This window comes from Psittacula echo (assembly GCF_963264785.1).
Source record: "Psittacula echo genome assembly, chromosome: Z".
Classification (NCBI taxonomy): Eukaryota; Metazoa; Chordata; class Aves; order Psittaciformes; family Psittacidae; genus Psittacula; species Psittacula echo.
The window spans coordinates 46,503,214-46,514,487 of record NC_137742.1 but is presented as its reverse complement, the minus strand read 5'-3'; the positions used below and the strand labels follow the sequence as shown (position 1 = coordinate 46,514,487).

The 11,274-nt window shown below is 39.1% G+C and overlaps 1 protein-coding gene across 1 annotated transcript; it reads left to right on the top strand.

The window, feature by feature from the left end:
* Positions 1–604: 604 nt before the first annotated feature.
* Positions 605–2,231, top strand: LOC308232238 (protein FAM240B-like; the record flags this gene model as incomplete). The annotated part of the gene is made up of 2 exons (XM_080638312.1): positions 605–744; positions 2,153–2,231. 2 exons carry the CDS (start codon positions 605–607, stop codon positions 2,229–2,231), a joined length of 219 nt encoding a protein of 72 aa, XP_080494438.1.
* Between the last annotated feature and the right edge of the window lie 9,043 nt (positions 2,232–11,274).

The window sequence follows — 11,274 nt, the reverse complement described above, 5'->3', positions numbered from 1 at the left end:
ATTTAATAAGCAAATTGACTTTTGCAAATCAACATCTTATAAAATTATATGCATATTTTTATTCACAAAAAATTTCTCCATACCATAATAATGCTAAGGTAAGATAAGAACAGCAAATCACCAGGGCTTTTCTTCTTCACTGTTTTAATCTCAATCTATAATGGTCACTTTATCATATTATGGTCATTAAAACAATGAGAAAAATCCCACTAGGTCTGCAATTTTTGTATTTCCTTTTGATTTATGAGTACAGTAAAAAGTGTCTTAATCATTAAACTAAAGAATTCAACAGAACTGTCCTGCAGTGTGTGCTTAAAGGTTGCAGGCAGGTGGAAGTGAGAGATATTTGAGGTCAACTAGCAAGAATTTAAATCTCTGAAGACAGCGTATTCTCAAGTGTCATAACTAGGAATGAAAAGCTGAAATAGTGAGTCATGCCCACTGTATCCTGATGCTTCAAAGAAAACAAAGACAAAACCAAAACCAAACTGTGTGACCCCCGTGCTGTGAAAATCCAAAACAGCAAGAGTGTGCTTTAGCCGTGAAAACAGCCAAGGAACCCATAACTTGTCATATGCTTTTTCAGATTTCTCCTTTAGAGAAAATGAATAGCCAATACATACGTCATGAAGTGAGAGGATGTGAAACTAGTGACCTGAGGAACTTCTGGGAAAAGACTATTGAACAACAAACTCGGTATCTGCAGATTGAAAAAGAACGTCAGCGAAGAAGTGCTCTGACAAAGTGGGTAGTTTGTGTCCAGAATTGTTATTTCAGTTTGCTTTGTCATTCTTTTTTAGAAAAGTGATACCTATATTTAAGTCATGCAATGAAAGCTGAAAATATTTTTCTTGGATTTTTAGAAAATAAGGTATCTTCCCAAATTGACATGCTAATCCTACATGCCTAAGCTATGGCTTAGAGAATAAGAGAATAATTAACTTAACAAGAGAATAATTCACTCTTATTCCACTCTTATTCCTAAATGGATCTGAAGTGTAGAACTTTCTGAAGTTATCAGGACAAAATCTAGCAGTGCAGGTTTGTCTTGAGCATCAAGACTTATGTTCACAGCAGACCTAGCACAGATGTGTGCCAGGCTCACCTTCTTTCTCTATAGCCTTGTTTTCACAAGAACGTAGTTTGAATCCATTATCTTAATTTTGAATAAGGTAAATCCATAATAAAACACACAGTCTAAGTGTACTGACTCACCAAGGCAATTGTCATCCATAGCTGTGTTTACATCAATCATTTATGTTTACTTTAATCAGCCACAATGAGGAAGGTTGGTCCTCAGCAAGATCGGTAGTTTTACTTTACATGAAGTCTCCATAAGTTGAAGGCTCTTACAAAGATGGGTCTTTTGGTTTGAGATCATTCAATGAGTAAACATTTTTTATTTTTCAAAATCTCCCTTATACCTCCCTTTATATTGATGCTTCAAAATATAAGAGCAAGGGTGGCCTTGCATTAATAACACAGGATGAAGGAACACTGGAATTAATGCCTAGTACGTTTTATCCATTTGTAACTAACATGATCTTTGTGTCTCGACTGAGTCCTCAATTGTGAAATTCTGACTTTTCTATTTGAGGCAGCCTTTCTGTGGTACCTAAATACTACAAAAAAAAAAAAAAAAAAAAAAAAAAAAAAAAAAAAAAAAAAAAAAACGAAAAAAACCCGCCCCAAAACACACAAAATGCCACCTATCACCTAAAGCTGTGCACTATGGGTCTAACAAAAGTTTCAACACCCACAGTGTTTCCAAGCCACTCAGTGCTCAATAGCCTCTATGCAGTACTCTTTTTAAGGCGCTTCTGAGGAGGAGGTGGACTGGGGAGGTGTTGGGTGATGCTACCCAGCAGGTGGCAGCAGGCAATCTCCAGTGCAGGTCACAAGTCACTCAAGCATGCACAGGCACTTGAGAGAGGGCATGATGAAGATGAACCACAGATCTCAGGTGAGCCCTCATCGGGGTTTCAGAGCTGGTCCTGAAGTGCTATCCAGCAAAGCACTCTAAAGGGGCAGGTAAGTTTGCATGACAACTGGGAATAAGCACCAAAGCATACCACTAGTGAGAAACATGAAGAGTATAAACCTGTTCCCTGTAAAATTGTCTGGGCAAGCTAATCCATGTTTCTGTCCTTAGGCTCAGAAATGAGTGGATGGAGAGGCTGGAAAAGAGAATAAAGATGTTGAGGACCCAACCTGAAGACCCATCCAATTGAAGATATCACATTCATTACATGCTTGAGGAAAAAAGGGAATTTTTTCATAGGAAAGCATGATGGTGTGATGCAAAAGCTAAAGTCAGTTTTACTTTGTGGCTTACATGAGCTATAATTCATTAGCTGTCATTGATAGAAGTTTCATTTGTAACATGTCTGATGTTGCTTTTAAGATTATGCATCCATCCCTTCATGTGACAAACAGAGACTGAAGTACTCTGAAGTCCTCTGTATTAGTACTCTGAAGACTAATAAATCATGGTTCACTGAGCTGTAGATGCTTGGAAAAAGAATTTTGTTACACAGTTAGTGCTCAGCAGAGGCATTTCCTCTACATTTTATGTTTCTGCATAGACTAATCATAACCTTATGAACTTATTTTCTTTCAAAATTGTCTAATGAATAGTTCAGGGGTTTGGTTTGTTTTTGTTTGTTTTTAACACTGCAGAGCCCAATTCAGACTAAGAAAGAGGAGACATGCATAAACAATGGCACCATATCCCACATCACTAATGGAGACAAGCCTGGTGGGAGTTACAGATCCTAACTGCCATATAAAGTCTGTAAAGATATTAATATGTACCCTGACAAGTAGGCTGTGTGAGACACCAAAAAGAATTGCTCAATCAGTTAACCCCCCTTAGCTAACTTGAGACACTTTATCAGTAAGAACAAAACAACTCGTCCTTTTAAGGCTGCTTCTGGTACCTGACCTGGCTTGTCTAGAGCTGTACTGACAATCTGTTTCACAGAGCAGCCTGATGTATTTTCACAGGTGTCTGTCATAAGTGACAAGCACACTTTTTCCTCTAACACTTTTTTCCCCCTCCAAGAGCCACTAGATATTCCTTGACAACCAGTACCTTCAGAAACATGGCAGGCTTCCTCTCCCACATTTGTCATTAGTCAAGAATGTCTGTAGCTCCTTTCTTTCCTAATGCCTCCTTAGGAAATCTGGCATTTCCTTCAACAGTATCAAAGCATTTCAATAGGCAGGTGAAATAAAATTGCTTCATTTTTAGGGTGACTGCTTTGTTGCCACCAGAATGCTCGGGGTAATGTACTGCAAAATGAGTTGTTTAGAGCATGCTAAAAATCTCTTCACTCAGTTGCTTAAACTTTTAGTCCCTTTCTATAAGACCGTTTCACTACTTCTCTGATAATTCATATTGTTTCGGAGTAAAGAATTTGTTATTTGCAGTGGGCCCAGAAGACAACATCAGAAGGGCTTGGGGTTGTAAAATATTTAGAAAATCTGTTCTTTTTAAAGCAAGACAAAACTTTGAAATGCTATTTTTTCTTTCTTTACCCATCACCTTTTAAATCCACATTTGTATCCTTCAAGGTCAAATCAAAACTATTATGAGAATTTAAACATGTAAATAATGTTTGAGAAACCTGAGAAATCCATTAAAGTCTGAAAAAAAGAGATGACTTTGGAACATGTACTCAAAAATCAAGACACTCAGCAGCTATGTTACCAAATTTGAGAGCAGAGTTTGCCTGGCAGCTGAAAAAAGCTGCAAAATTCATATTCTTCAGTGGAGTTTTTTTCTTAAGCAATTTATAAAGTATCATCAATGGGCAATATGCAGAGTAACAATATCATTACAATATAGCTATGCTTTAATATACAGTCACCAAGTATCTACACAATATTAGGGTTAGTAAAAGTTAGACTTCTTTGAAACTGACAGTTCATAGACTTCAATTCTCCCATCACCTTCCGTGCCTTGTTTTTACTGTAGCTCTACCCAGACTCCATTGTGATTGATTTTGATACCATTTTTGGCTGAAATTAGAGTTTGAAGTAAGCCAAGGGAAACAATTTACATCCCCTCATTCATGTGAAAGTGACCGAACAAGGTGCAGAACAGAGAGAATCAGAGTTGGTATATTTTAAAAATGAAAAAGGTGCCCCTCACCTTTTGCATCTCACCTAGTTGAGATCCTTCTTTTCTCATAAGGTAAGTCAGACTGAGGAAAATCCAAGAAAAGGCAAGGAAAGACATGCCAGGAAGTGACTCCCATTTGAGTCCCTCATTGCACATCTGATCTGGTTATATAATTTAAAAATGCTTTGGAATAGGTCCCTATCAAGCTAGAACACCCCAAAATAATACCTTTAAAATTATAAAAAGCAAATTATTTTTTACAGTCTTCATCTATTCCAGCCCAAGGCCAAGAGAAGTTTGGAAAATGTATCTCCAGAATTAATCCACTTCTCTTCTGAGAACTGCAATTTCACTGTTAGTGTCTAGATGAATTGTTTCAGGCTCACGTTCCACAGAATTAGATTCAGGACTTCGGGCCATTTGATCTTTATTTTCTAAATGCTAGCAACATGTTTTCGTACAAATGCCACTACTTTTGCAGGGGTAATCTACACAGGGGTTTTGTAAGTTACCACAAAAAAAAACCAAAATAATGATAAAAAAAACCACATCCAGAGAAATAAATGTAGAGTCAATCAGCAAAAATAAAAAAGTGTAATAGCGTTAAACTTCAAATCTAAATGCCAAGAAACAATATTAATCAAAAGCTGGAGCAAACTCCAAGATGAAAAGGGTTCTGGCAGTTTGAAAACAGAAAAATATAAATCTTTAATTTACCTTGAAGGTCATAAGAGAAATTAAAAGGAGGGGGAAAAAAAAAAAAAAAGGAAACCAAACAAACACAACACAAAGGTAAACTGCAATTTCTCTGAGACTCGGAAATGAGCCCTAATGTTATAAAAATGAGCAGAGAAATCTGACGGTATGACTGGGCAATTCATCAGCTGATAACTGATAAAATCAGCTGGGTATTATAAAATCATGGTTAGAGATGACGCTGAGATGCTTTTCAGCGTATTTTTCACCAATATGCAGTTCCAGAGGAGTGCAGTATTCAGTTAAATGGGTTAAACCTAGTAACTGTAATGTTTGTAAAATAGCTTCTTGAAAAAACACTTAATTTCTCTTGATTTTTTCCATCCATATTTTCACATTTCTTTTGAGTGTAACAGCAAGAGATTTTGAGTTATGCCAATCTAATTTTATTAGCTTTGTAATTAAAATGCAGTAGATATTCTCTTATCTTCCTAGCTGTCCTTATTTTATCATTCCTTTGCTTCATCCTGACATTAAGTAGCAAGAAAATGTATGTTGCCTTCTTATTAGGAATGCCTGGTACAGAACTTTATTAAAAGGCTTGTAGCGGTGACAAAAATCAAGTGTAGTAAAGTTTTACCATCCTCTGAAGCAACTAAATAACACTCTGGACTGAAGCCCTTTTAAATGGTATTTATGGGAAGTGTGCTGTGTGTTGGCACAAGAGTGACAGATACTCCATTTTAGCTGCATTAATGATCCTTCTAGTGTATGGATAAGGGCTGACAGCTGTGAAGAATGATTCTGTCAGTAACTTAGCAGACTTCTTAGCAGTTTAGCCTGAACTGAGACAGCTTAAATACAGTTCTTTGCTCTGTAGTCCTTCCTGACCAGCGTCCTTCCCTAACCAAGGCGCTCCTTTCTGGGACCCCCAAATTAAGGACCAAACAAGCATAACTCAGCCACTGTGGCAAGGTTTTGAATTCAAACGAATGCAAGTCAGGCAGAAGACAAGTTGTCTTTCTTGTAAGATGGTAGAGACAAATCAGGGAGATATTTTAGCTGTGCCAGGCTGAAGGTCCATATCTGTGCTAAAGCAGAGTTTCTGCAGTGAAGCCTGTCCTGCAGCCTGGTGCAGGGTCACAGACTGTCTTCGTTGTGACACCCATACTGCATAAGAACTTTGTGTCCATGCACTTATGTCTCTTTGGGCTTCTGACCACATTCACTGAAGAGGAGACTGCTCTAATGGCAATTCTGAGGTGCTTGAAGTTGTCAGTGCTGAAACAAACCCACCATGCAATACAAAGTTCACCTAACATATTCTGTGTTTAATGTAGCATTAAATACAAAGGAGTTATATTGCACTACAGAAAAGCCTACAGTCAATGATACACAAGCAATATAAAAGAGAATCCCAGACGCACAAATCTCACTGTGTAAACAGGACAGAAACAGTGGAGGTGGAGTGGAAAGGCTGGCCAAAGCCAGAGGTCAAGGAAGACCCATGGTACCTGGGCCGGGTGTGAAGTCACATTCCTGTTGCTCCACAGGGATAAGGTGACCCATGTACACAGCAGGCAGTGCTCCAGCTGGAACTGAAATCCATAAACATTTTCTTATAATAAAGAGGTCTGGAAAATAAAAACATCTTGAACCTGTTCATGAAAGGTGCCATAGCTGTTGCAAAATACATTGCATGTTGAGGGAATCGCTACTCATATAACTGGAATCTCACCATAAAAGTCTGAGGAAAATTAAGAGTCAGATGCCAGTGGGATGCCAAATTCATAAAGAGAGCTGGGAGATCATTGCACCTGGAGAAGTAGCATAGATAACTTTGGGGAGGGAAGTTTTTTATTTTATAAGATGAAGAAGAGGTAATGACTTAAACTGAAAGGGTTTTGAGAAGATTCAGCTGAAGGCCTAGTGTTGATTACAGGTTTTGCTGTTCTGAACTCATCCTCTCACCTTTCCATGTTACACAGGGAGACTCTCCCAGACATCACTGCTGGTCTTAGCTCAGCCACATGCACATTAGCCATGCACATACACATGATCTGCAGCAGCAGCTCAGTGGAAGTCATGTTAGAGATAGATATGAACCTTAAGTCATGGTGGTGTGTGAGCCTTTCTATACTCAGATAAGACATTTCCCCATGTCATGTTAGAGATAGATGTGAACCCTAAGTCATGGTAGTGTGTGAGCCTTTCTATACTCAGATAAGACATTTCCCCATCCTAAAAGGTGCAGCCACCCTCTTCTTGCATAAAGAGGACTCAGTTTGGGCCAAACTGGCTTACATCCTACAAGAAGGACTGGTAAGATACTCCTGAAGTTTCAAGGTCAACGGGGAATGCTTATATCCACTACAAAGTATGTCAAAATATAGATAGCTTTTTGAATGGTATCTGAACTTACAGGATGAGAAACCCATTCTGAGAGTGGCCTTGTGGGTCAGGGAAATCCCCAGTATCAATGCAGACTGAGAGATGAATGGATTGAGAACATCCCTGCACAGGACTCAGGGATACTGCGGGATGGAAAGTCGGACAGTAGCCAGTAACATGTGTCCATAAAGCCAATCATATCCTGAGTTCCATAAAAAGGAGTATGGCCAGCAGATCAAGGGAAGTGATTCTCCCCCTCTACTCTGATCTCATGAGATCCCCACCTCAGTCTGGGGTCCCCACTACAAGAAAGACATTGATGTGTTGGAGTGGGTCCAGAGGAGGGCCACGAAAATGGTGAGAGGGTTGGAAAACTTCTCCTATGAAGAGAGGATGAGACATTTGGGGTTGTTCAGCCTGGAGAAGAGAAGGTTTCAAGGAGACCTTACTGCAGCTTTTCAGTGTATGAAGGGGGCTTATGAGAAAGATGAAGGGAGAATTTTTACCAGAGGCTGTAATGACAAAAAGCAATGGCTTTAAACTGAAAGGGGGTAGATTTAGACTGGACATGAGGAGAAAATTTTTTACAATGAGAGTGCTGAGACCCTGACACAAGTTGTCCAGAGAAGCTGTGGCTGCCCCATCCCTTGCAGTGTTCAAGGACAGGTTGGATGGGGCTTTGAGCAACCTGATCTAGTTGAAGATCTCCCTGTCTATGACAAGAGGGGTTGGAACTAGATGACCTTTAAAGGTCCCTTTCAGCCCAAACCATTCTGTAATTCTATGGTTCAGTGATTTTCTGATTCTATAATTAAAGCAAGGACAGAACAGTTCCTGCAGTAAGAAGGGAAAAATCAAACCAGAGTGTCCAAAGACATGTTCTGTCTGAAAGCCTTCAGAGAAGATAGCCGTGATACACCTAGCTCACAGCTGTTTAGGTTGATGCCTTACACTTTCATGGCACTTATCTGTTGGCAACCTGCTGTCTATAGCAGGTGGTAGCCATTTGGCAAGTTAGCCCAGCACAAGGACTGTTTATAAAGTGCTGTCACAGGATACCCTACTAACATCTCTTAACTTACTCTTCTACCAATACAGTCTACTTTTTGCTAATGTGTAAATATAACATCCTTAACCTATACTATATTTCTACAGTTCATCCTACTTTTAAAATGCATAATACTAATGTGAGCACACCAGAGCACTCCTCACAAAGAAAAAACTCCCTCCGTTCCTCATCCTCTTCTGCAACCATTTTCTTATTAGCGAGCACAATGTGCAAGATCTTGGTTGCAGCAGCTTTAAAAGCACTGAGCCTTTCCCAGAGGCTTGTTTTTATTCCCACCTCACTTCTTGCACATATTCCTTTTTACCATCTCACCATTTTTCTGAGCCAGAGGGTTCAGTGCAGCAGCCCTGGTGTCAGAGGTCACTGGTGAAGTTTACTCTGAGATTTGAGTGCTTTATATTTGTGTCCCTTTGTCCCTTCTCTGATTCTGAAAGAAGAAAGAACAAATGCACCAAGCAGTCTAATAGCAACCTGCCAGCATTCACTGTAGAAAATAGAGCTGGTTTTGAATTGTAGAACTGGTAGAGAATTTTCAGTCACTGATGTTGCCTGCTTTAAAATGCGCATACCATCTCTACTGTCTCTAAGACCAGGGAGCAGTCACCAAATGTTTAAATGTTTGGGTTTTTTTTCTCCTTATCCTAGAATGAGAGTTTAATACCAGATTCTATCCCAGAATAAATTTCTATGGACAAATAATAAAGCACTTTGAAACTAGGGGATTATAATGGAAGTGCTGACATAGCTTTACCCATAGACAGGAAAGAACAGTGCTAGTATAATTATTGAATAGAACCTATAATCTTCATGGTGTTTTAAGTCAAAAGGAAAATGAGAGGTTTTGCATAATGCTGAAAATCTGTGAGGGCTTTGATGTTGCTTTAATCCTACACTACCTAATAATTCATTTAATGCCCAAGCAATGTGAATGAAACTTCATGTGGTGTTTAAGATTATTGTAATTAGAAAGGTTAAAGCAGAAATCGACTAAAAAAAAAAATAATAATCTCTGTTTGACTTGGTTTACGTAGATTAAATGCTGTTGTAAGAATTCATGATTTAGGTTGTGTTTTAAAAGGAAAGGAAATTATTTAAAGGAAATTATCAAGTAGTGTATTGAACATTAAAAGCAAATAGAAATCAGCTCATATAATCTTTCACTTGTTTGCAAGATATTAATAGGCAATGTAGCCAAAGGCCAAATCCTGGGATAGCCTTTATACCCACATGGAGCAGCTTCAAAGCTGAGGAACAAACAAAAGCAGTGGGACTCTGTGGGTTGCTGAATGGTACCTCAAGTAGTATCTGCTACCACCGCAGAAGGAGCTCTCTAAATGGTTCCTCAGTGATTACTAGAGGTACACATGCATAGATTTGAATATTGAAATGGTACCAAAGCCCTAGGCACCCTTGTTCAGCCCTTATCATGTTGCACAACAGACATATAACAAAAGCAGCCTTATTAATAAGAACCAGGAAGTCAGAAATATCAAGGCTTTTTTCATAGCCCTTCAGGACTTAATGACCTGTGGGAGTACAGAGACCCCTTAGCCCAGCTGATGCACAGTATAAAGAGGAGCAGCTAAGCTCAAGAGAGGATCTCTGCAGCACAGCCCAGGCCCTGTACACACAGATAGCCTTCTTGTTCCATGAACTTCTCTCAGCCCACACCTCTTTTGTGTATTCCAGGATTCTTGAGGAGAGCTTTGTTCTGATCCTTAAGTTTTCTCTGCATCAAACAGAAATCTTGAAGGGCCAGGAGACAAGCCTTTTCCTGAAGATTTCTCAGCACAAGCTTACAGGGTGATCCGTCGTCTGCAACTTAACAAATAAGTGAGCAAACAAATACTAGCAGCTCATAGGCACTATAAGCTATGCACTAGCATGAGCTGTGTTCTTGCTTTTACCTTCCCCATCTTCTTTCTTCATCTGGCAAAGCTGCTGGGGAGGCTGCTTAGTGCAGCAGGTCAGAGAACCAATCCAGCCAAAATAAATAGATATAAACTTATTTTTGCTTGGATGGATTTTAGCTAGATCTACTCCCTGATCTTATTCTCACCCTGCTCACATACAGGATAGGAGGGTGCCAGCAGCATGGCTAATGGAGAGCAGAGCTGTGTACCGCACCACTCATCCTGGTTATTTAAGACAGACTCCATTCTGCCCATATCCATGCTATTTAGCATGCTGCCTCCCCAGTCTGTTTGAATGTAAAACTGTTTCATTAATAACTGTTCTAAAGGCTTAGAAAAAATAAAAATAAAATCCAAGCCACCAAACAGTAATATATACCTAAAACTTACATAGTGATTTTTATTAATAGGTATCAAAGCATTAAAAGGTGAGACTTACTGCCTCATTCTTTCACTGACAGAGAAAAGAAGGCAGGGAATTATTGTGGTTTAGGACACACAGCTGACCAGTGCTTAATCTTGGTTATAATCCCAGCTCTGTGCATCAGTTCAGCCCTTTGTCTGCCAGAAAACACTGCCTGTTTGCCAAACATAATCAAAATGCACCCAAACTGTTCAAAATATCCCAAATTTTTATGTGTATGGCCTTGTCTTATTCATAAATTACATGTCCCAGTACTATGATTTACCCCATTCACCATTTTCCAGGAAAAAATCTCTCAAGCGTAATCTTACAAATAACAAACCTGTCCTGCACAAGTTCTCTCCAAAGCCATGTTTTATTCCTGAGCTTAGGTGGGGAGAAACACCCTTTTTCCGTCGTTGTTTTTCATTCTAACCCCTCCAGAATTTTGGGGCCAAGCAACTAAATAAGAAAAAAGCCAGAATGTAAACAACATGGTTTAACAACCCTTTGTGGAAACTGATCCAGGCTGAATTTTTTTAAGATCATCTATGGAACTGCTTGCACAGAAGCACTTAGTTTTGGGCATCTTCTGTAGAAAGCATGTATTCGTCCAACATATGTTCACATTAAAATGTTTTATTCAAAAAAGTGGCCATCTCAGGTCAGAGACTGT